We start from the raw sequence: 27,706 nt of genomic DNA, 5'->3' as shown, positions 1-27,706 counted from the left end.
ATCTTTTCCTGATCGGAGATTTTGTTTTCCTGGTCGTCGTTAACAATGTACGTCTCGAGAAAGCACCTGGTCGTTTCCTTAAAGTTTTCCATGGATGCTCCGTTACGATTTAGTGTGCACATCGCACTCTTGACTCTAACTTTTTCTTCACAAGTTCTGTACACAGGACCCCATTTCTTTGGATAACCCTTTTTCGTAACGAAGTCCCGCCAGCTGGTTTCCCTTGTCCGCTTTGTCTGTCAAGTATTGTTTACGCAATGTTCTGTATTTGACGCTTAGGGTGTTTTAAACTAATTCGTCTCTTTCCCTTTGGTATACCCGTCTGGCTTTGTGTACCAGTGTACGTGTTAGTTTTCTGGTCCATCATGGGTATGATTTTACGTGGGTTTTTCCACGTGGGATCGCGGCTTCGCAAGCTTCTAAAATTGATTTGCCAAGCGCAGAGGCATACTTTTTCACGTCCTCAACCGATTCCACTGTAAGGCCCTCAAGATTTATGCATGCGCACGAGAAAAGGGTTTCGTCAAACTTTTCCCAATTGGCCAACGTTAAGTTAAACCTTTTGGGGTCGGTCTGTGCGCCATACTTTTCCCCCGATTTAGCTTCTAGAGTGATCTCTATCGGATAGTGGTCAGTATTCTGCCCCCAGCTCCTCTTGATGGATCAGCTATGAATGCTACTCGCGAGTTTTGGCGTGACGAGTGTCACATCGATATACGAGCTCCCGTTAGTTGATTCAAATGTCTGACCCTCCCTCGCGTCTAGATTATCTCTAACTCGTGTGCGTCAATAAATTGTTCTAGCTTTTCGCCGTGCGCATCGTCAGTCTCGGGCCTCCATCTCTCGGATTTCGTATTTGCGTCCATTGATATTAATACCCGTTTCTCTCTCAATGCTCGGACCACCTTCTCTAAGTGCTTCAAATGCACGTCTATTTCGTCTTTATACTGGAAGTATGCCGAGACTACGAAGAACGATGTGTTAGGTCCCATGATCTGAGTGCATACGCAGTAAGTTGTACTAAGTTGTGATAAAATTAACAATTGTTTTTTGGACTTATTAGGCAAATGGCTGCATATGGCCTAGACCCGGTTTCGGCAGCAACTTGTATGCTGCTACCGAATCCAGGTATTTTGAAACCTTTATTACTATGTGCTGCGTATAGCTCTTGTAAAAGGAGAACATCAACACGTTTCTCCTCCCACAACTGACTCACCTCCAGAGTCCCAGCCCCGTCATTCCGAATTCACGGGCTGGCGACGATCGGAAACGCCAGGTAGCAGCTCGTTCGGAGAAACGCGGTTAGCAACTCTGGCGCTCCGTCGAAGGGGCCAAAGAGTTGATTGAGAGTTATTCATGAAGGACCCACGAGAAAGGCGGAAATAAAAGACACAGGGTGTAACAGAGCTGCGTGCCCCATCCGGGCGATTGTGTTTAATGAAATCATGAGTCGCTGGCCACATGGTACCGCTACGTTAGCGACAGGATTTGCAACCCTCCTGCCATTCAAGCCCTAACCACGTTAGTCAAGCTTGACTTTTAGGTCTTTTAGCTGAAAGGAAATTAAAGAAAGAAAAGAGTCATGCGCGGGGTGCGTGCGCTGAAAGCACATACACCCACACATGACTAAGTTCTTGGAGAAGAAGGAATTTTGATCCCTCAGATAAGCTACACAGGCACAAGAATTGTACGAAGAATATGGCAGCGTACCGCATACCACATCTATCGCACACGACTTCCGGCCCTTTAAAAAGACTGGCGGATTAAGTTCTGTATAGGATCCTCAGTAATCCAGTAGGATGGAATATTTGGTTGCTGAGCCTCCCCATGAGGAATTAGTCGGAGGATGTTACTCAAATACATCAGAGCTGTCACAACCAGTTCCACAGTCCCCCCGAGATCCGTGCTTATTTGGCAAGACGAGAGATCCGCTCGCTCTGCGTTGAGTTGCAGTGTAGGATGAGTTGCCAGTTCACCCTACTTTGATATTAAGGGAGTGTTCTGGTCTAGAAGCCTAAATTTTAAGCATTCTTCAAACTAACATAAAAAAAAATGAAAAATACTTTTACTATCCGTTTTTTTAATTGATGTTTATTGACATTTAAAGAATATATAGAAAAGTTAAAAAAAAAGACCATTCGGCAGCCGAAATGGAAGTAGATTTCATCATGAATAGCAAAAAATTTAACGAGCATTGTATACAAAACTAGGACTTTTAACTTCTATGCAATCGACAAGAATATGCACAGTAAAAAAATTTTCGTCATTGTGTAGAGTGTTAAAATTTGTGTGTTGAATGTTACACTCTAAAGTGTAGAATTTAATATTCTCATGTGTTGATTTAATGATTTAACACACTAGAATGTTAAATTCTACACACTAGAGTGTAATATAGAGTGAAAAATTTTTTACTGAGTATGTCGACGGAAAAATACTAAAACCAGTGCAATAGCAAATTTCATAATTGGCATAGCGGAATAGGACATAATTTTGAGCTACACATATAATATAGTACTCAAATTGAAGCTTATTTAAAAAGCTTTCAGATGCAATTTACAGAGTTTCAATAAGTTATCCCATTCAAAAAATATTCGAGTAAGAAAGTGAAGAAATGAATTTTTATGGTTTTCAAATTTTTGAAATCCTAGCATTTCTAAATTACTTGACCGATTAAGCTCATCTTCGAACTTGACTTCGGTATTTATTTGTAGAATAAGTATGTTGAGTTTGGTAGAGATCCGTTGTAAATTGGTCACGCTATTGTCGTGACAAGCCGCGTTATATCCGATATATGGGTCATTCTTAGTTAAGACGTAAATCGTTTATTGATAAAGCACGGCACGATGAAAAATTTGAAAATTTAATTAAATTTTACAATGTTTCGATCAAAACAATCATTCTGAACTTGTCTGCAAGGCGGTTAGTCAATTTATTAATTTTATCTTGTTTTATAAGCAACCAGGGGAGATACTCAATCCAGGGGAGAGACTTAGTTTAGTTTAGTTTAGTTTATTAACAAAATTATGTCAAGGCAGTTGCCGAATGACAAAGAGTAAGTATACATATAATTTTACATTATTGTGCAGTTTAAATTATAAATATTTAGAGTGTTTTACACAATAATATTTTTAGATAGGTGATAATATTATATACTACATTAAAAATTAATATAAAAATTTAATTTATAAAGAATTAACTAATAATTTTAAGAATTCTAGATGTTACTAAAGAGACAGGTAGGAAACTTTAAATTAAAAAGAAGCTATATAAAGAAGGTTAACGAAGTTTGAAGATTAATAAAATAATGATAGAAGCATTTACAACAGTTTATGATCAAACATCTAAATTAAATAAATAATCAAAAATTTTATTTTTGAAAACCTCCAAGCTTGATGAATTTATAATGTCCTCTGGTAGTTCTTCTCATAATCGTATAACTGTAATTACGAAAGAAGACTCATAATGAGTGGTACTGAAATTTGGGAATTTAAAGAGAATATTATTTTTCTTGGCTGCTAGTCTCTCAGAGCGTCTTACAGTAAGGTCTTCTTGAAATAATTCGCGCAAATAGCTAGGTTTACCAATTTCTAATAATTTATAAAAGTAATAACAAGTAAAATAAATTCGACGACTCTTTATCGAGAGCCATCCCAGTTCACGTCTATAAGGCGAGACATGTTCATCTCGCTTTAAATTGAAGATGAAGCGAATTGCTGAATTTAAAGAACGCTGGAGTTTACAATCATTTTCATCAGTTGCATTTAATAATACTATAGAGCAATAATCAATTAACGGTAAAATAGTTGCCGATACAAGTAATTTTTTAATTGATGAAGTGTAAATATTTCTACGTAATTTCAGGCTATATAATGCCGAATTGATTTTACTTATAGTTTTTGATGTGTGTAAGTTCCACGATAAATTACACGTAAAATGAACTCCAAGGCACTTGATTGATTCAATATAAGGTAGAGGTACACCATCAATTTCTAGCTTTGGAATACCTTCTCGCATAAGAGCTTTTACTTTGTAATTTGATCCCATTACCATTGCTTTAGTTTGAAGTAGATTTACTTCTAACCCATTATCTCTGGCCCAATCAACTACTGCTTGAGCATCTAGGTTCAACTGTCTAGTAGCTTCATGGATTTGATGACTATAACAATGTAAATAAATATATTTATCATCAGCAAATAAACCATGATTCGTATAAGTAAATCGTTTAGCCGCAGAGTTCATAACTAATAGAAATAATATGAGTCCTAGAACAGACCCTTGAGGAACTCCAGATGTTGTAGTTTGAAACTCAACTGGCTTACCATCTCCATCAAGTACAGCTTGCGACCTATCAGATAAGTAGGACAGAAACCACTTAACTGTCTCAGGAGAAAATCCTAATTCTATCAAGGTTTTTATAATAATTTTGTGGTTAACATAATCAAATGCTTTGGTCAAATCAAAAAAGACTGTTAGAGTTAATTGGTTACTATCCATAGCTCTGGAAATATCATTTGTCAATTTTAATAGGGCAGATTGAGTACTATGATGTTTTCTGAACCCTGATTGATATTTATCAATAAGATTATTATCCTCAAGATATGTAACTACTTGGTTAGCAATTATTCTCTCGAAAACCTTACTTAGATGTGAAGTATTTGCAATGGGTCGTGTATCAGAGAGGGAACGCGGTGGAGAGGTCTTGTTCAATGGTAAGATGTAAATTGCCTTCCAAGCTTGAGGGAAGATAGCAGTATTTAAAGATCGATTAAAAAGCTGTGTAAGAAAGATTGTTATCTGGGGAATATTGTTTTTTAGCCAATAAAGATTTAATTCATCCGGACTTTTACCCTTAGATTTGTTGAGAGTGAGATGAAGAGCTTTTGTTACATCTACAATGTCAATCTCTGTCCATACAAAGGAACAATTTACCAAACTACTATGAGACAATTTAATTTCTTCAAAGGTTGCTTCATTACATGGTGGATGATGTCTTACTATTTTTGCAAAGTGATTATTTAATTCTCTCGAGTCAAAGAAATTTAAGGGCGAGGGATTTGAATCTTTAATTAACCCCAAATGCTTAAGTTTACTCCATACATTTGAACCTAATGGAATATTACTCAGTGCATTGCATAAATAATTTTCACGAGCCTCCGTAAGCTTTATTTTTAATTCCTTTCTTTTAATTTTAAAAAGATTTAATAGGTCCTTATTATTATTTCTTTTTGCACGTTTATACAAAGTATCACGTTCTTTGCACTTGGTTTTAAGTTCTTTTGTGACCCAGGGATTAGGAACATGAGTAATTTTGCGTGAACGAATAGGTGCAAATTCTTCAAGAATTTCAATAATAGTCTCATGAAAAAAGCTAGTTACATAATTAGGATCAGAATTTTCTATGAGTTCACTATCAATTTTAAGAGATTGCATCAGGGCATTGCTCATAGCTTCTTGGCTAGTTTTAGAAAAGTCTCTATAATTTATAATTTTCGCCGAAGGCTTCTCGAAATCAAACTTATAATCGCATACAAGATAATCATGTCCGTTTATAAAGGGTTGATTAGATTTACAAAAATTGACCATTTTGGATTGATTATCAAGAATAATAACATCTAACCACGAATCTTTGTTATTTGAATGACTTGATAAACAGTATGTAAGAAAAACATAATAATCGAGGTTTTTTAATGAACTATATTTTGAATATATTTATTAGTTAAATTAAATAACAATATGCAACCTTTAAACAATAATAAAACAGTAAAAAAAATTCTAGTTTGAAGTTTTCATATCTCCCCTGGATATCGTGTCTTTCCCTTGTAACGGGTTGATACCGCTCAATTGATCCCTTTATTAAATAAAATAAACTAAATAAAATTAACAAAATTAATGAACAAAAAGGGCGCCACCAGGATTTTTCTCACGGTTCCTGGAACCGGTCCAGAGATGAGCTTATCATCTAGGGTAGAGAGAGTGGAGGAAAGTGCTATGAAATAAATAAATTCTTAATTAACAAACGATCGTATTTATTAATAACAAAATTATTTAACAAGTTGCGCACACTCACACTCACACTATAATCAACTTAAATTTACAGTATTAGTTCTCCACTCAGAGATTCATCGATAAGTAGAGAACGTAGTAGCTCAACTAATTACTAACTAAACGACTCAACACACTACCAAAACTAATGGTTTTACCCTACTCAGAGATTCATCGATAAGTAGGGGTCGTTATTATTTTTCCAAATTAACACAAACCAAACTTGTATTAATTACTCTACTCATTCATCAATAAATAGAGATCGTCTATTAACACACACCGGAACAAACCCGGAACACACTCATAACCCGCACACGCTCACACACTCTGAATCTACTTTACTTTTATTTATAAAATTATTAACAAAATTTAATTCAAGAAAAATTATTACAATAATTTTAACTTAAAGATTTCAGTCATTAACTAGCAATTAAATTATAAAATATTTTCACGACTAATAATTTGATTCCCAAAAATTCGAACTAAAATCCGACGCATAAATTTATTCAAAATCAATCATAAATTTTATACTCAACATTGAAGTAAATTCTTAACAATATTCGACATAAATTTCTAACTCAATACTGCCGGACTTAATATCCACGCTGGTAAATAAATTCTAAGAATTCTATCAAAATAATGAAATTAAATTATTAAAATAAATTTCCAGAACATAAGTTCAATATATAAAAATAACCACATGAAATTTTCCGGTTAAATAAATAATTATTAAATAATTTATCTCAATATAAAAATGAATTAGTGAAAAATTATCCACGGGTAACTCAGTCTCAAATGCGTCGAAATCTCAGTAAATAAATTCTCAATAAATAATATAATGTTAAACAAATATTTCCTTGTAATAAATAATATTAATAATAATAATTCAATTGTTCATAATAAATTATCGAGTAAAATATTCAACAAGAATTTGCGCGCTCAAAATGGACGCCAATATTTGTTAGTGTTTAGTAAATTTTGACCTTGGTTACGAATTAACTGCGTTGTACAATTCAACTGACGCTTGACTAGTCCGTGAGAAGACAATGGAAATTTCTCGAAGATTTTTCTATTCGGTTTTATTTTATTAAATTATTAAATAATATATATACAACTAAACCGATTTTTCAGATGTTTGAAAATTATTAATAATTAATCGAGTAATTTAATTTTATCAAATAAATTCTCACGAAAATTTACACCACAAGTTCTCTGAGTAGTCCTCGGGTGAAAATCCCGTTGAGGGCCACTCACAACAACTAACAAATATAAATCAATTGCAATTAATTATTGAATTATTATTAATCAATCAGGAATAAATAATTAATCATAAATAAGTAATAAAAAAAAATAAGAGAAGTAGTGAAATGAACCGAGTATAAACCCCGCGGTTCATTCACGGACAAAGTTCTCGTACCTGATAAATTTTGTAATTGATGAAACTCCTTTTGAATCTCTGGAAAATGCTGGGCTTCCTTCAGGGAGTCTTCCCCGTGTCACTATTGTTCCACTACTCAACTACTTCTGCCGGTTGCAAATGTTCTGCTTCCCACGTAAGCTCCAAAATATCCCCACTTACTCGCTAATTAGGTCCCGAAGACTGAGACGCGCCAGTGCTGCGTCGAAATATTATCGATATCTGAATTATTATCGACCCAGGGTAAATCACCCTGTTACACCCTTGGCCTTTACAAGACAGAGGAGATATAAACAGGTAAGATACTTTTTAGTAACAAAAACAGAAGTAATTACAAATGTATTTATTGTACGCGATTAACCAAGAAAACTTAGAATCTATACACAATAAGAAGTAAATATACAGATGAATTAAATTTTTTAGATAAATATTTGTAAAGTAAAACTTAACAGGGGAGAGACTCCATTCACTCGTTCTCAACTGTATCCACAGAGTTTCAGTAATGAAATAAATAACAAAATGACTGCGCACCTAGTTCGACTGGCACTGACTACAAAGTATAAACTCAATACAAAAAAATACTTTAAATGTTATGTAGATTCATTGGTGACACTTAGGCATCACATCCTCGAGCAAAGGTTTTTTGAGTGTCCAACTGTGCGAAGCGTTGCTGTAGTTGGAACACTCGATGCTGCGCACAATGCCGCATTATGCGCTCTAGTGCTGTAATTGGAAAACTTAAAACATGGATTGCGGGGGTGGGCGTTAACAATGAAAATTAAAAATTTCCGAGCTATAGCTCCTACAGACTCTTAATTAATGAATGAATTTTACGATATCCTACCCCACAGGGGGTTGCGGGGGTGGGTCTTAACAATGAAAATTTCAAATTTCCTATAAGGTCCTATTAGCTCTAAATTTGATAAGAATCTGCTATATGCAATAAGTTGAAACTGAGGAAACGAAAGTATTTACTAGCGTTATAGATTGAAATGCAGATTAACTATAAAGTTGAAATATCAAAATGAAATCTTCTTCTTCTATATATATATATATATATATATATATATATATATATATATATATATATATATATATATATATATATATATATATATATATATATATATATATATATTGTAACGGGGTAGTTAGCCCTGTCCAATTGGTCACCCCTTTCCTCTTTGAAAAGGGCGCCACTGGGATTTTATACTCGGTGTCCCAGAAACCGGGGAGCATGAGAAGGAAAGATCGGGTCGTGAGAAGTTGAGAAAGGCTGAAAAATTAATACTGAGAAACAATTATTAACAATTTAATTATTTATTCAATGTAAACAATTTTATTTTAACAAAATTCCTTAATAATATTACCCTTAAAATTAACCTATCAATTACTTAATTGTGAGGACCTCTCACCTACGCAGGCACTTGCCAAAACTTACAACTAAATATCCTTAAATTCTTTCAACTATAGATCATTACGCATCTATCTTCTTAATTTCTTAACTCCACATAGACCATTACGCATCTATCCTTAATTTCCTAATTCATTCATAGACCGTTACGCATCTATCCTTAATTTCCTAATTCAATCATAGACCATTACGCATCTAGATTCCTAATTTCTAAATTTAATCATAGACCATTACGCATCTAGATTCCTAATTCCTTAACCCTCGTCCAACTGACGGAATAACAAACAACATATTTTACCCAATAAAACTTCTCAATATTTCGTATTTTCCAAAATTCCAAAATTACGCCTAACAATTTCTTAACACAAAATTCTGACCTTCGATCTTAATTCATTAAATTCATTAATATATCTTCTTAACTAAATTCATTTCCAACTCACTAAATTTTCTACTAAAGTTATCAATCAATTTATTCTAATAAACCCACTGATTTATTTCATTTCTTGATCTCCGCTAAATAATCTTTAACAAAGCTCATTACATAATTTTCTTAACAAGTTCGGTAATCAATTTTCTAAATTCACTAAATTTCTCAATAAATACCTTCGCTAAATTAACTAAATTAATTAAATTTAGCCCACCGGCCTAAATCTAATTTAACACAATTTCTTAAATTCAACTCTGAAATTCTAAAACGTCTCAACAAAATTACCACCGTGGAGCATTATAGAATGACCTTCACTAACTTAATTTCAATTCTAAATTCTCCTTAAATAAATTCTAGGCGATATTTCTTAATTAATTTCTGTCTCGAAAATTCTTAACTAAAATTAATTTATCATAGCCAACAGGCCTATAATAAATTACTAATAAATTCTTCACCAATAAATTAACAATTTATCTATTAAATATAAAAGTCTAGCGACAAAACTAACTACTTGACCTTGACGATAGAAACTAAGGTACGAATTTGCTAATACCAAGATGACCGCTCAAGAAATTAAATTTAATTATTTTGGCCTCTTAATTAAATTATTAATTAATTTGGCCTAAAATAACTTAGAATACCTGACAACTGAAACCGGTACTCCAGCGATGAAATCTTTTCCCAGTAGAAAGAAAATGACGGGATCAGCTCCACTGTGCCTACTGACTTCCAAGGCTCCAGAAACTCGTATCTCCAAATTACACCCAGCTCCCCAATCTTATCCTCGATCAATTTATCCTAGAAATTCCAGTAAATAAATATTTCGAATAAGACGAAGATCGTCAGCCAAATGGCCTAACGACAAGTAATTTTTAACAAAATACCAGACAATAAAATTTAATCGCTTCGTTCCATTCGTGAAGCCTTAAGAAATCAACTACTTACTTGTCTCAGAAAAATATCCCACGCTGGAACACAGTTACCCAACGTACTCGCAAAAATTTGCCGGAAGAAAGAGAGTCTTGACACAACACCCGGCGTTTTTATAACCTCTCCTCGTGCTCTCCAACTTTCCTATCTTCGCTCCCGCGCTTCATTTTCCGGGGACTGTAGTGGGGACTTTCGATTAGCACGCCCGGTGACAAGTCGAAACTACTTGTCAAAAATCGAAAGGTAAGGGAAAGCCCTGACCTACCGTGCGTTAATTAAGTGGTCGATAATGACCCCGGGAAGTTCGATTTTCCCTGTTACAATATATATATATATATATAAATATATATATATATATATATATATATATATATATATATATATATATATATATATAATATATAAAGGAGACTTTCTACAGATATAGTCACTCATCACGATATCTCCGGAACTATGAGACCTAGAGACTTGAAATTTGGTAGAAATATTCCTTTCGCTAGGTAGAGGTCAGCTAAGAATGGATTTTACGAAATTCTACCCACAAGTGGGGTGCGGGGGCGTTAACAATGAAAAATTCCCGTTTTTAAACTATAGGTCTTATCGACTCCAAATTTGGTAGGAATCTTCTGTAAGAGATGTAGAAATAATCTATAAACAAATATTACGATATCTCACCCCAGAGAGGGTTGCGGGGGTGGGTACTAGCAATGAAAATTTTTAATTTTCAAGCTATAGCTCCTATAGACTCCAAATTTTGTAAGAATTTTCTCTAAGAGATGTAGAAATAATATACGAACGAATTTTAAGATACCTCACAGGAGTTTGCGGGGGTGGATGTTAACAATTAAAATTTTTAATTTCCAAGCTATAGATCCTATAAACTCCAAATTTAGTCGAAGTCTTCTATATGTAATATAGAAATGATCTAAGAATAGATTTTGCAACGAATCAACTCCAATAATAATCGTGGGGGGTGGGTGTTAATAATATAAAATCTTAATTTCTAAAATATAGCTTCTAAAAACTCTAAATTTGGTAGAAATCTTTTATCTCTCATAAACTAAGAATTTTACAAACATTTTATTTTTGCTGATCACATAACCGATGAATTGTTCTTATTATGAGATCGCGAAAATGTAACAGATTAAAAGCATTGCATTTTCTAAACACATGAGATATAGAAAGTACAAATAATTTTCTATGTATAATTGATGTTACGGAGGAAATTTTAATTAACGGCGAAATTTGTCGCAATTTAAGCTAGGCTTATGGCCTTCACTTATGAACTTATGAACTTTACTTATGAGACCTGCAATTACGTTAACTATGACTATCAATGCTCATTTCAAAATTTTTTTTTTCGTGTCAATTAATATTTATTTTTGGAAGAAAGCCACGGGAATGTTATCGTGATTGCACATTGAAAGTAACAATGAATTTTAGCTAGAATAATCACATGGATAAAAGATACAGGCCAATTTGATGGAATTTGGAATCTGTGCAAGTCAAAACAATACTCCTATTAAATTTCAAGTCTAGATCTGAAAATAAAATAGTAACAGCTAGTATATATATATATATATATATATATATATATATATATATATATATATATATATATATATATATATATATATATTAGACTGATTCAAAAAAATCGAATATTTTTTTTTCTTAAATATATCGAAAATATTGTTGGAAATAATGAAAAAAAAATCCTGTGAAAGTTACAGCCCTTAATATTAATATTAAGATGTCCCGCATGGTAAATTTCAATTTCCCGTATGATTAACATGGGAAAGCTTGTTTTTTTGAGTTTAGAATTTTATAACTCTTTAATCGTTTATCAAAAAAGCTAGACTAAATCATTTTCTTGTGTAAAATTGAACGTTCTACAAAAAAGCTATCTTAGAATTTTTCGATAAACCGACGCGTTTTGAAGTTATTCAACTTTAAAATATAATTTATAATATTTTCTCATTTTTTTCCAATTTTTTGACGAAACTATCAAGTTTATCAAAAAATTTTGTCAAATTTTACAAATTTTTTGTATTCTATATTTTTTTTTGGTTTAACAGATCCTTTTATTTAACTGTCAAATTTCTAATACTGTCGTATCTTAATTTTTCAATAAATTCAAATTAATTTTATTTTCAATTAAAAATTATTTTCATCTATTATTTAATTGATTTTATAAGTTCATAATATTATATATTTAAAATTCATGCAATTAATTTTATTACTTTAATAAAAATGTACTGATTTAATTTCTTTATTTATCGAAGCTAGTTTCACAGTTAAAATCATCGAAGCGCGAAACAGAGAAGACATCGGTTGTACTACTTGTTCTTAATTAACCACACTACTATTCATACCATCAAAAAAGCTTCAAGGACGCCCCCTCCCTTAGTATCTGACTACCTCGCACTACAACGCTCATTATTCCGCGACTCGACGCTTTAACCGAACTTTTTTGATTTGGGTAATAATAACCCATTGTTCAATTGATAACTGTGAGTGACGCGGTGTTCTAACCTCCAAATTCGGACTTTGATTGTTGCTATAGTTTATCATTGTTTTTCGTGAATATTTTTGGCTTGTATTTTAAATTCATTTTTTTGCAATTAATTAATTCATATCCTAGAATTCCTTTTTTATGGGTTATTTGTCCAATTATTTGATGAACGATATTTATTCTTCTTTGAATTATTTCGTATCTGAGTCCTTTTTTAAATGGACAAAATCGATTATAAAAAGTGGATAAAGAAATTTATTTAATTGGTTTTCCAATAACTGGTATTGTTGGACGTAAACTTCCAACTTTTAAGAACGTTTTAGCTTTATTTTTCTATAATCATAAAGTACAAAAGTGTGGTGTTAAACAAAGTGCTTTATTTACTGTGACCGAGGTTCAAGAACAATGGAAAAAGGCTCAAATTCCTACTTGTGAGACTTTAAATGCCATCAATAAGTTATTGAGAAAGTTCAAAAAGTGGCAAAGTTTGCAGCGTAGTTATAAATGGAGACAATCATTCACGCAAATCAAAAATGAAACTGTTTTTAAAAATAAGTTGAAGGAGTTATTTGATATTGCGCACACGAAAGCAGCCAAAACCTGAAGTAAAGAAGGAAATGAATTTTTGCTAGCCCAGAGATCATTAGGTCGGCATGGATTTATTGATAATTTTCCACAAAAACCTCTAACATATGAAGAACTGATGGAGGTAAATGAAGAAAGTATGTATTAATTCAAGTTTTTCACAAATATTTCATGTTAGTTACTGATTGATTAATTTATTGACTTTAAAATTATAGAAAAAGAATTGTAAAATATGGAGATTTTTTACTTTTCGCATTAAGTAGACAAGCAAGCACACAAAATCTTTATATTATTTTTACTTCATTAATTTTTGCAAAAAGTGTAATTTTCAGTAAAGTTTGGTTAAAATTTTTTGGATGCTGCGGTCAAAAAGCAGTGTAAAATAAATCACGGGAAACAAGCTTTGCGATTTTTATGTTTTTTTACTTCATGAGCTTTCAAGGATATATCGAGCAATGAACATTTTTAAAAGTACGATGTTTTAATAATTCACAGATTCGGATGAACTGGTTGACAATAGTACCATCACTCCAAGCCAAGATAGTAACACTACTTCAAGCCAAGGTACACTAACAACATCACAATCAACGATAAGTCATGTTTCAAATTTCGAAGATGAATTATCTCTGCCAAAAGTGACTTCAAAAATGTCTATAATGACACCTGAACTTGTTGCTGCATTAGATCGCGGAAATGTAAGCACTAGAAATGCTACTTATATCATAGCTGCAACTTTAAAGATTGTTGGATATGATCTTAATGATGTTAATTTAAGCTACAGTACTATTCGACGGGCACGTATATCTCTAAGAGAAGGTATAGCTAGAGAACTAAAGGAACAATTGAAATTGGATGATAATTACGTTGTTCATTGGGACGGGAAACTTTTTCTCATGGCGTTGAAATAAATTTGTAAGATTTACACAATTTCGCTTAAAATACTTTAAAATCATTTACATAAAATTGAAAATTTTTTCTGTTTCTTAAGTTTTTGTGAGCAACAACAAGTTTAAAATACAATTTGCATTATTCCAATATCTCACTTGAATTTTATTTTTTAGGTATTTATCACGGCGCAGGTGTTGAATTAGAGAAAGCTTTAGGTCGGGAACTTATTTGGTTATCATGTCGTCACCACATGTTTGAAATTATTTTAAAAACCGTTTTTGAAGTATATTGGCCTAAACAAACAGGCCCGAACGTGCCAATCTTCAATCGATTCAAAGGTTTTTGGAACAAAATTGATAAATCAAAATTCAAAGCGGGTATAGAAGATACCGCTGTTGATCAAGCTTTGTCAGACATCACTGATGAAATTTTAGGATTCATTGGAGAATATTTGCAGGTAAGATCTATGTTAAGTGATTAAGTTTCGTTGCATATCTTAAAAAATCGTTGAGAAGAAATAAAGCTTATCAACTTTATCGGTTCAAAAATTATTTGTATTTTGGTTCAAATTTATTCATTATTTCTTTTCTTTTCGACGAATGGAAAACAATAGTTTATGAATCAATATTTTAAATTTTAACTTCTTTGCAGAAATATCATCCAAGAAGTGACTACAGAGAATTTTTGGAGCTGTCATCAGTTTTCTTAGGAGTTGTTCCAAAAGAAAATTTTTTGTTCAAAAGTCCAGGAGCTATAAATCATGCTCGTTGGATGTCCAAAGCAATATATTGTTTAAAAATATTCATTTTTCGGGAAGAATTCAAACTCACAACTTCTGAGATAAATAGCCTCCGAGAAATATGCAAGTTTATCATCACAAATTATATAACAGCGTGGTTTACTTCGACTTCAGCGACTTTGGCTGCACAACATGATTTAATTTTCATGCAGAAATTAATTCGATACAAAGTAGTAAATTTGGCAATATCAACTGCAACTACTGAAAAAATGAAGAATCACCTATGGTGTTTATCTGAAAAATTAGCCGTTATATCTTTATTTAATGGATGTGTAAATAATGAAGTGAAAGAACAAATTATTGTTAATTTGAAGAATCGGGATGGTTTTAATACGAAAGCCAAAAAATTGGAGATTAGACAAGAAGACATTGAAGGATTTTTGCAGAAAGATATGAGTGATTTTGTATCAAAAGATTCTATGTTCATTTTTACAGCGTTTGATTTACCGTATGATTTTATGGAAAGAGATGTGAATTTTTGGCCTTTTGATGAAAGTTATAATGAATGTGTGAAGTTTTTTGATAAATTGACTGTGGTTAACGATGTAGCGGAACGTGGGGTAGCGTTGATCGAACATTACAATAAGTGTTTTACAAAAAATGAAGAACAATTGCAATACTTATTACTTGTTATCAGTGAATATAGGAAAAAATTTCCGAATTGTAATAAAACTACTCTAATGTCACAAGGTTAAGGAAAAAAAAAATAAAAATAATTTTTAATTGAAAATAAAAATAATTTGAATTTATTGAAAAATTAAGATACGATAGGATAAGAAATTTGACAGTTGAATAAAAGGATCTGTTAAACCAAAAGAAATATAAAATACAAAAAATTTGTAAAATTTGACAAAATTTTTTGATAAACTTGATAGTTTCGTCAAAAAATTAAAAAATATTATAAATTATATTTTAAAGTTGAATAACTTCAAAACGCGTTCTGTATGTATGTATATGTGTGTGTGTGTGTGTGTGTGTGTGTGTGTGTGTGTGTGTGTGTGTGTGTGTGTATGTGTATGTAAATCTCTCATAACTTTTGAACGGATCATCCGGTTCGATTGAAATAAGCGGCGTTTTGAAGAGTTCCTTTGCCTCTAAAATTCTAATACTAATTTACATAATTTGAGTCGATCAATTTTGAGAAATCTCTAAAATAGAATTTCCAAAAATTCGTTTTTTTGAAATATCTTTTAAACGGCTGAACCGATCGATTCCAAAAACTAATCAACTTTTAACCTCGAAAAATCACATCGATTGCCACCAGCCCGGTCAAAATCGGTTAATTTGTTCGTGAGATTTGAAAAGGGGTGAGGGGTTTGAAAATTCAAAAAATAGTGTTCTATAAAACTTCCATTAGTCTTTTGAGCTTGAAGAGCTCAAAAGCACAGAACAGCGATTTATTTGAGCTCGGAGAGCTCAAAATTACACATAAATTATATTTTTGAGCTCAAAGAGCTTAAAAAATAAGTGAATTGTTGAGCACTTAGGTATAGAGGTAGCGGGAAGTTGCAGGGATGGCCTTTAGGGTCAACCGTTTTCCTAATTTTTTTTTTGCCCTCCGGGCGGAAAGTAGCAACTTTTGTCCCGCTTTGCTAAACAAAGTTGCCGCTTTCCGCTTTTGTTATTATTATTATTATTATTATTGTATATTTAATTATTATTATTATTATTATTATTATTATTATTATTCATTCGGAAAAAAATTGTTTTATTGATACATTAAACTTCATTTACTTAGGTTGTGATTGCTATGCGGGACCTTTTTCAAGTCGTCTTTGAATTAAAAAAGAAAGAAATTGAAATGGCAAAGCAGCATATAGAACAAAATGTTGTTAAATTTCATACAAGTGGTATTTTTGTGGAACCTGCGCCAGATACGAAGGTAAATGATTTTAAGTAATACATCCCGTAAAAAATATAGGATAGAGCTACTTAGGTCTATGATTATTATAAATATACATAAATAACATCATTATGAAACTATGTTTATCAACAATTCATTATTAGGGCGCAGCTGAAACTGAAAATTGTCATCAACGCCAACGATCATTAAGTATCGACATTGATAAATCAGTTCATAAGAATTTAGATACCAGAAACGGCGTGATAGCTGATCTTCTTGATTTACAATTCGAATTAAACTCCCTACAACAGGGAATTCATCAAATGGATAAAATTACACCAGAAAATTGTCCATTACCTTCCGAAGATCCGTTTGAAGCTGATCCTTTTGGTGACTCATTTATTAATATCAAGGTAATTTTTTTTTACACTCAAAGTATTCTTACTCAGTAACACAAGAGTATATGTATATGGGTCATTCCATGCTAAATCACATGATTTTAAAAATCATATTTTTTTATCCGGTTGAATTTTTTATATGTTTTTGTACATGGGTCATTCTCAGTTAAGACGTAAATCGCTTATTGATAAAACGCGGCACGATAAAAAATTTGAAAATTTAATTAAATTTTATAATGTAACGATTAAAACAATCATTCTAAACGTGTCTGCAAGATGGTCAGTCAATTTATTAATTTTATTTTGTTTTATAAGAAACCAGGGGAGATACTCAATCCAGGGGAGAAACTTTATAAACAGTATGTAAAAACAAACATAATAATCGAGTTTTTTCAATGAACTATGTTGTGTATATATTTATACGTTAACTTAAAAACAATATGCAACCTTTAAACAATAAAAAAACAGTAAAAAAATTCTAGTTTGAAGTTTTCATATCTCGGCTGCCCAATTTCAAAACACAGTAACTCACAATTCTAAGATTTTTAAAAATTTTTCTTATTAAAAAAAAGTTTGCGTACCAAATTGATAAAAAATTTGATTTATGAATAGAAAATACTTAAATGTAAATTTTTTTAAGAAAAAATACTTTAAATATACTTTTAATAAATACTTTTAATAAATTAATAAAAAAATGATTTTTCACCGTGAACGTCGAATTTACGTCTTAACTGAGAATGACCCACATATAAAGAGACACCTAATCCTAAATTGTGAGCCCTCAATTTTTAAAAACCTTGCGGATACGAATTTTTGACAGTCGCGAAAAAATAACGATGAGGAAATTTTCAGAAATTCATAACTCCTGATTGAATTATCGTAATTTTATTTTGCAACTGGCTATTTTCTTCACTTTTAAATGTAGTTTTCGAAATATTAAAAAAAAAAAAATATTTTTTTTTCACCATGTTTTTTTACATTTTAACTCAAATTTTGACTTTTTTCGAAGACCGACATTTTTAATTTTTTGAAAAAAATATATGTTTCACTAGACTTTAAAACAAATTTTTAAAGCCTTTTGTCAAATGGGGATTCAAATATCATCGATTTTTTAAGCAACTTTTTCGAAGTTTTTTAATCAAAAATTCGAATTTTTTAAAGATTTTATAATTTTTCACCAAAATTTCAAAGTAAATATAGACAAATAATATTTTCTTACTGTGCCAATGATATAAATTGAAATCCTATATTGATATGTTGCGACTAAACTTTGATGACAGAGTATTTTTAACTTAAAAAACAGACGAAGGCTCTTTTTTTATGCCAAGCATCATTAGTTTCTGAGATTAAATAGATTTTAAAAGCTAGAATTGTATAAAATTTAAGTCTAATAATTTGTATAATTTCATAATACTGCATTAAAACTCATAAAATTTTATAAAGTTCTATGACTTTGTAAAAACTCTTATAAAAGGTTCGCTAGTGAAACTTGCGGTAATAAATAGGTAATTTATAAATTTTCATAAAAATTGATTGAATATTAAAAAATTTTGAAAAATCTCAAAAACAATAAGAAAAAAATTTTTTTTGGAATAACTTTTAAACGGTTTTATCGATCAACTTCAAAAACTAATCTGCTCTTAAGCTTGAAAAACCACGCCGATCGTCGCTAATTTGGTCAAAATCAGTTGATTCGTTCGAGAGATATCGTCAACGAAAGAAAACCGAAAAAAGTATTTTTTTAAATAACTTCGACATTTCTTCTCGGATCGTTTTTGATGAAATGAAATAATTTTTAAAGTTTAAAAAATCGCGCCGATCGCCGCCAAGAACGTAAAAATCGGTTGATTGGTTCGAGAGATATCCTCGATAAAATATTTGAAAACAAGTGTTATTTTAACAAAACTCAGACCTCATTTGGAATAACTTTTAAACGGCTGCACTGATCAATTGCAAAAACTAATCAGCTATTAGCATGAGAAAATTACGTCGATCGCCGTCAAGCCGGTCAAAATTGGTCAATTCTTTCAAGAGATATCATGAACGAAAGAAAACCGAAAAGTGTTTTTTTGGAATTACTCCAAATTTCCTAGTTTTATTCATTTAAACTTGAAGATTCTGCATGAAACTGAAAAAATTGCGTCAAATGCTGCCAACCGTGTGAAAATCGGTTGATTTATTAAAAAGTTACAGCAGTTTGAAAATTACAAAATATTGTTCTATGAAATTTCTATCATACTTTTGAGCTCGAAGAGCTCAAAAGTATAGAAAGGCTATTATTTTAAGCTCAAAGAGCTTAAAATAAGACATAAATTGTATTTTCGAGCTCGGAGAGCTCAAAAACATCATTAGTGCAGTTTTAAGCACCTAGATATGGAATTAGCGAGAAGTTACACGGATGGCCTTCAGGGTCTACCGTTTTTCTAATTTTTTTTATTTATTTTTTTCCGGAAATTTAGTATTTTTCATTTGGATTTTTCTTCTTCAAAATTTCAATTTACGAAATTTAGATTTTTAACTACCCGCTAAGAAAATCGAAGATTTTCGAAAAATCGGGAAGTTATTGTTTTCACCCCGTTTTGCAAAAATCGAGGTTTCAATAGATCTTGACGTTTTGAAGCCCTATGAAGCTTCTTTGACTATTTTTACGATGATGTCCGTACGTCTGTATGTGTGTGTGTGTATGTGTTTATGTATGTATGTGTTATGTATCTATGTATGTAAACCTCAAATAACTTCTGAACGGCTTGATCGATTTAATCGCAAATAATGTCATTCGAAAGGTCTTCGCCAAACTTAAATTTCCTGTAGGTTGGAACCGATTCAGACCAGTAGATTTCGAGAAATTGCAAAAAAAAAGTGAAAAAAAATGAAAAAAATAGATGTTTTTTTTTTCATTTTTTTCTAAATACCTCCGAATTGGCTAAACCGATCGACCTCAAAAACTAAACAGCTCTTAACCTTGAAAACCCGCATCGATCGCCACAAAAAGCGTCAGAATCGGTTGATGCGTTCAAAAGTTATAGCAGTTTAAAAATTTTAAAAATCGTGTTTTATCGAACTTTGATAAAAGGTCATAAGTGCAATTTTAAGCGCCTAGGTATGGAATTAGCGAGAAGTTCTTCTAATTTTTTATAATTGAAATTTAATTTTTTGACGTAAAATCATAAAATTTTGACGTAAAATCATTTATACATTCACTCGCTTGACGGTTTCAAAATTTAAAATTCATGCCACTTAAATTGAACACGGTATTTTGTTATCCTTTCACACCAACTCATGAAAGTGTCCTAAAATTGTCATAAAAAGGTCCTAAAATTTTTATAAAATTTTCATAAAAGATCATAAAATTGTCACAAAAGTGTCATAAGAGTATCCTAAAATTGTCATTTAAATGTTCTAAAGTTGTCATAAGAGTATCTTAAAATTCATAATAGTGTCCTAAAACAGTCAGAAAGGTATCCTAAAATTGTCATAAAAGTAATTTAAAAACATTTTTTCTCTAAGTAATATCCACAATATTCTTCTAAAATCTAAATTTCATTTCGGTTTGGTGTCATAAATTTGTCATAAAAATGTCCTAAATTTTGTCACGTTTAGGATCCTAAGCTTATGACAATTTTAGGACAAATTTTTTTTCACACGGGAGTGATTTAAGTCGATTTTTCGTATTTATAAATAAATATTATCATTTTTTTAAACAGTTCAATGTTTGAGGCCTGATAACTTCGGAATAGTTCTCCGTAGGCATATAGTCAAACTAATATTTTTTGTAGATTGTTAAATTTCCTACAAAAATATGTATCGATCATAGCTATAAAATGCTTCGTTGTCGAATAGCAAAATTTAAAAGTAAAAAAAAAAATTTTTTCTATGTTATTTAAATGGAAATAAAGAATTAAGTACAGCCACATCCATACATTAATATGAAGGGCTGAGATTTTCACAATGTCTTTGATTATAATAAATGCTATCCCGTGTCCGAGCTATCTAATAATTTTTTCTCGCATATTCTATAAACTCACATTAAGATGATCCTCTTCACATTCCTTTCTCAATCCTTTCCTACCAATATCCTGTTACGTAAATGTGGAACGCTTCACGTAATAATTACCGTAACTCCGATTATTTTCTGCTCCACAGCATTATTTATATTTGTAAAAATGCTTGCCGTATAATGGACGGTGTGGCTTAATGTATATATAATAAGCGTGTAACGGGTGATATTCCGCTCAATTGACGCCTTAAATTAATTAAATGAAATAATAAAACTAACCAATGAATTTAAATTAATTAATAAAAGGGCGCCACCGGGATTTTTAATCGTGGTTCCCAGAACCGGAACCAGAGCTGAGCTTATCTACAGGGAGAGAGAGTGGAGGAAGGTGATCTGAAATGAATAAATTTTTAATTAACAACGGTACCAAAAATTTATTAACAACAAAATAGAATAACAACTTGTTCACTCGCACGTACACTGACTCACTTAAAACTAACTTAACACTACGACTTATTACTACCGAGGATTCCGAGCTAAAACCGACGCCTCAACTTAACCTAGGTAGCCAGCAAAGCACCTCGTACAGAGGCTATCGTATACGAGGGCGATGTGTAAATTCCTTATAACTAATAAAAATTCTTAATCCTACAGTACCCTCATAAGGAGCGCTTTACTGCAGTTTCTAGTTTACTACCGCTGTACCCCAACTTGGCATCTATACAACGGCTTCTAAGGTATGTTAATTACTCTACTCGGCAATACATCAACAAGTAGAGATCGTTACAAAAATTCTTAATCCTACAGTACCCTCAGAAGGAGCGCTTTACTGCAGTTTCAAGCTACGTCGCGCTGTCCACCGGACCCTCACGCTCTATCAAAATTCTTAATCCTGACGGTACCCTCTTATGGAGCGTCTATACCGCAGTTTCTAACTAAGTCGCGTTGTCCACCGGACCCTCACGCTCTATCAAAATTCTTAATCTTGACGGTACCCTCTTATGGAGCGTCTATACCGCAGTTTCTAACTAAGTCGCGCTGTCCACCGGACCCTCACGCTCTTAGACTATACGAACTACTCTACTCGGCAAAACATCAACAAGTAGAGAATGTACACACTCACACTCACATATCCCGCACGATCTTCACACCCATAACCCGCTCACACACACACTGGCTGTACTTAACTTTTATTTTTGACTTATAAAATTAAACTCCAAAAATTGCAACATTAATTTTTTACTAAAATTTTCAGTCATTATCTCGCAAATAAATCGTAAGCCATTTTCACAACTAATAATTTAATTCTCAAAAAAATCTACACTAAAAACCGATGCTTGAATTTATTCCAAATTATCCACGAGTTTAATACTCAACATTAAATAAATTTTCCGGATCATTCGACGTAAAATTTTAATCCAATTTCAACTCGTAAATTTTATTTCTTAAATTTTGAATAAATTCTTAAGAATATTTCTTTATAAAATTCTAACTACTTTTCTGAGACTTAATCCACGCCGTTAAATATTTTTATAAATAATTCCAATAAAATAATAATTTTAGTCCTCAATAGTTCAATATATAAAATGACCACGTGGAATTTTTCGATTAATAAATAATTAACAAAATAATTTATCTCAACGTAACATAAATTCATGAAAAATTATCCACGGGTATCCAATCTTGATTGCGTCGAAGTTCAGTAGCCAATTCTCAATAAATTATATTAAATAAATAATACTTTCTTGTAACAAATAATATTAAATAATAATAATTCAATTGTTCTTACTAATAAATTATCACGTGAAATAATTGCCAGGAATTTGCGCGCTCAAAATGGACGCCGATGTTCGTTAGTGCGTAGCAAGCCTTGACCTCGGGTATACGAGCGGCGCTTACCCGATCGTGACCTGCCGATTGGAATTATTCTTGGTGTTCAGAAATTAATTAATATTTTATTAATAAAAATGAATTTATTTAAGCCAATCTAGGATGTTAATAATTATTAATCGGCCGAATCAATAATTTAATTTCTCACGACTCCTAAACCCAAGTGGTCTAGAACATTCCTCCGGTATAAAATCCCCCAAGAGGAATGCTCACAATGCTAACGAATCAAATCAATTAAAATAATTAATTATTATTGAGCAAATTATTATAAACAATTGAATTATCAAAATTTAATTAATAATGATAAGTAGTAAAATTGATGAGCCGGGTATACGACCCCCTTGGCTCATCAAAAATGTAAAAATCTCAATACCTGGTTAAATTTGTGTTGAGGAAACTCTTTGTTCAAAACTGGCTTCCTTCTTGGACTTTTTGGCTGCTGATGTTGTTGAACTGAGCACTGCACTACTTCTAACTCACCGCAACTGCACGATCAGCCAAGAAACCTCAGACTTACCCCCACTTAACGCTAATGGGTCCCGAAGACCGAGACGCGCCAGTGCTGCGTCGAATAATTATCATGCGTGATCGGTTTTACAGATACAGGGTAAATTACCCTGTTACAAGCGAAAGGAAATTTAGTATAGACCGGATAGCTCAAATGGTAGAGTAGCCGACACGTCTTCGGAAGGTTCTGGGTTCGAATCCCAGTCCGAGCTATCTAATAATTTTTTCTCGCATATTCTATAAACTCACATTAAGATGATCCTCTCCACATTCCTTTCTCAATCCTTTCCTGCCAATATACGGTTACGTGAATGTGGAACGCTTCACGTAATAATTACCGTAATTCCTATTCTTTCCCGCTTCACAGCATTATCTATATTTGTAAGTTACATTTCACGTAACAGCATTATTACACCTTCATTTTTTCATAAAATAAACTATTAGACCTCATTTGGGATTAAATTTTGAACAAAAAATTTCATTGGGTCATATTGCTACCATCGAAGCTTGACTTTTTATAAAGCTTTATAGTATCAATTTTCCCCAAATTTCGAGTTTTTCATAATTTTTAGCTAAACTATCCAAGATAGAACAAAAAGTCAAATGACAATTTTGTAGTCCATTTAACGCACTACAAAAAACATTCGGATAAATTTTTTGTTTCATCAATATTTTCAAAGTTACAGACCGACAAAATCCTATTTTTCTAATTTTTAGCTTTGTTCCAGTGAACCATCGATAAAAATACAAAAATTGGTTTTTTATTTTTTAGTACATCAAATTTGCTACAAAATTGTATAAGAAAGATTCGTTGTCTCCGCAATAGCTCAGAGTAACAAGTCTGATAAGTCATATTTTCATAATTTTTCAACTATATTTTTTAAATTATTGACGATAAATGACCAATTTCAATTAAAAATTTTAAATATATTTAATTCTCTAAAAAGTTAGCCTAGATTAATTTTTTACATTATAACTTGCTTAATAAGTGAACAAATATTATTGTTATTTATTTCGTTTTTGGTCTATTGAGGTTATTTAACCAATCCTCAAGACAACCCAGATATAATATTAAAAATTAGGAAAACGGTTGACCTTGAAGGCCATCCCTGCAACTTCCCGCTAATTCCATACTTAGGCGCATAAAATTGCACCAATGACGTTTTTAAGCTCTTCGAGCTCAAAAATACAATTTATGGGTTATTTTGAGCTCTTCAAGCTCAAAGAGATTGTTTTCCTATGCTTTTGAGCTCTTCGAGCTCAAAAGTCTGATAGGGATTTGATGACACTATTTTTTGAATTTTTAAACCGCAATAACTTTTGAATGAATAAACCGATTTTCACGCGGTTGGCAGCATTCGACGCAGTTTTTCAAGCCTCACAAAGAATCTTAAATTTTGAACTGATCGCGCTAAAAATTTCGGAGTTATTCCGAAAAAACACTTTTTTCGGTTTTCTTCCGTTCACGATATCTCTCGAACGAATCAACCGATTTTGACTGGACTGATAGCGATCGACGTGGTTTTTTGAGGTTAAGAGCTGATTAGTTTTTGGAATTGAACCATCAAGCCGTTTAAAAGTTATTCCAAAAAAACCACATTTGAAAAAATTTTTTTTTTCAGTTTTTTGAAGATTTCTCAAAATCTATTGATCTGAACCGGTCCAAATAGTTTTCAAAATCTAAGTTTGGTCAAGCCCTTTCGAATGGCTTCAACCGCGATGAAATCGGTCAAGCCGTTCAAAAGTTATAAGCGGTTCACATACTTTCACACACACACACACACACACACACACACACACACACACACACACACACACACACACACACACACACACACACACACACACACACACACACACACACACACACACACACACACACACACACACACATACATACATACAGACACCGTGACAACCTCGCGGGGATAGTCAGGGAAGCTTCCTGTGACCTTCAAACGTCGAGATCTGATGAAAACTCGGTTTTCGCAAAACGGGGTGAAAACAATAACTTCCCGATTTTCGAAAATCTTCGATTTTCGTAGCGGGAAGTTAAAAATAAGAAAATTGAATGATTAACAAGTATTTGATATAATCAAACATCAAATTCTTTCTAGTACTTTGTAATCCTTTTCTGTTTCGAACGATCTTCTATTTTTCGAACTAAAAAACATGCTACATTCTATATTGAGTTAGAAAAGCGTTTTAATGTTCCAATAATAAAATTTTTGAAGGCTTTTAATCATAATCTACAGCAGAAAGTTTTAGGGATAGTCTGCAGGATCAACTGAATTTTCGGATAAATGGTTAAGGATTAAATACACAGTATAAAAAACAAATTCGAAGAGCAACTAGTTTCAATAGAATGCATAATAATAAGAAAAGGTATTTTTGAAAAATTGAGCCCTTATTGAAGTAATTTACTACAAGTAATATTTATTTATAAAACTATATTTAGATTCACACTAATTAATCGGATAATGCCAGCATAAAATACAAGTTTTCTACATAAAAACCAGATCTATTATATTTCCAGACATTTAAACGTATTTGGTTTGTAACTTAGTAATGTAGTAACTCTTAGTAACGTTAGGAAATTTTTTCCTATGCTCTTCAACAACTTGCAATAAATATTGCCTTTGTTCTTCACTCCTGGTCAAACAGTTGTTGTACTCATTAATTAATGCTACGCCTTGTTCAGCCAAATCATTAATCACTTGTAAGTCAGACAGCACTGATTTACAGCGTAAATAATTTTGATCAGATGCCCAGAGATCTGGATCCTTGTCCATGAATTGATGCGGTAATTCAAACTGTTGAAATAAAAGCAATGGTTGCTTGCTAGCAAAATCACAGAGATTTTTCGATAATAACAAGCTTATATCTTTGGCAATAAACTTTTTCGAGTTTGCAGCATTACTGTTTCGCACTTTCATTGCAGCTACGGTTTGCCTTTTAATTTGTAAGGGTACACTGTCATCAAAGAACGCTAAACCGACTAACTCTTCGGATAGGTACTATAAATGTCTTAATAATGTCGAGTTTGCTGCGTCAGCAATTTTTTTAAGAACAGAACGGTATTGATATATATTTTTAACCATATTCAAATCTTGATTAGGTGACTTTATCGCAGAAGGTGCTTGAAACCATGAAATGACATAAAATTTGACGAGGAATAAGCAGACATATCTTAGTCCATTTACCTCAGTGGAATTCATTTGAAACTGTTTTCGAAACATTAACAGTTTCAAAGCGTACAGAGCTTTTGACATCCATCTGGCATGGTGGTTGGGTCCTGGAGCTTTAAAGCTTATTCCATTTTTTGGAGAACCGCCTAAAAATGTCAACACCAATTCTAAAAACTCTTTATAAATAATGACATCGTTTGGTGGAATAATCCACATATCTTTTCGGGAACAGGTGAATGTTGTTTACTAATTCATTTACCTGTATTTGTCGCACATGTGTCAAAGCACATAGCTTTAATCCGATCTGAAATATTCCACTCATTTATGGTTTCTTTGATGGTGATTGCTTGGTTTAAACCAGTCCCACGGTCAAGTTTTGGTACTCCCAATAACTGCTGAGTAGACACCCGATAATATTATTGGAAGTCTTTCGACTTTATCCCGGCCATTAATATCAGGCAGCAACTTTCCATCCCAGTGAATGACAACCCATTGAGCAACTCATAGATCAGTTTTCAAATCTTCAGCAATCTTTTTTCTTATCTCGATCCGATTTCGATGGATCGTACGGTGGCTTACAGAAACATCATTTAAATTGATTCCTAAAGCTGATGCAAATGCGCAAAAAACATGCGTGGCTTGACTACTACTCACATTCGCTCTATCCATTGCCGAAACTACTTCTGGTGTCATAAGTTTTAATTTTTTTAGTTTTGGTTCAACCGGTAGCTCATCGAAAAAATCAAAAGTAGTAGAATGATTTGATTGAATTAATATAGTAGAAGTGGTAGAATGTTGTGAAAGAGGTAACAAAGAGACTATAAATAGAAATTATAGAAAAATAATCATTAAAAAAAAAGAAGAAA

The 27,706-nt window shown here is 32.2% G+C and overlaps 2 protein-coding genes across 2 annotated transcripts in view; both read left to right on the top strand.

The window, feature by feature from the left end:
- LOC123263996 overlaps window positions 1-27,706 on the top strand; it is a gene marked incomplete in the record, with an annotated part of 337,741 nt that overhangs the window by 220,397 nt on the left and 89,638 nt on the right. Inside the window, 2 exon segments of the mRNA XM_044727045.1 lie at window positions 16,756-16,899; window positions 17,025-17,273. Coding sequence (XP_044582980.1) covers window positions 16,756-16,899; window positions 17,025-17,273 — 393 coding nt within the window.
- LOC123264034 lies at window positions 12,909-15,717 on the top strand. Its single transcript, XM_044727080.1, has 4 exons — window positions 12,909-13,467; window positions 13,826-14,242; window positions 14,392-14,675; window positions 14,870-15,717. The coding sequence occupies exons 3-4, from the start codon at window positions 14,469-14,471 to the stop codon at window positions 15,710-15,712; spliced, it is 1,050 nt and encodes a 349-aa protein (XP_044583015.1). The 5' UTR covers window positions 12,909-13,467; window positions 13,826-14,242; window positions 14,392-14,468; the 3' UTR covers window positions 15,713-15,717.

Source organism: Cotesia glomerata, linkage group LG1, assembly GCF_020080835.1.
Source record: "Cotesia glomerata isolate CgM1 linkage group LG1, MPM_Cglom_v2.3, whole genome shotgun sequence".
NCBI classification, from domain to species: Eukaryota; Metazoa; Arthropoda; class Insecta; order Hymenoptera; family Braconidae; genus Cotesia; species Cotesia glomerata.
The sequence above is the reverse complement of the archived record's forward strand: the minus strand, read 5'-3'. Positions and strand labels throughout refer to the sequence as shown.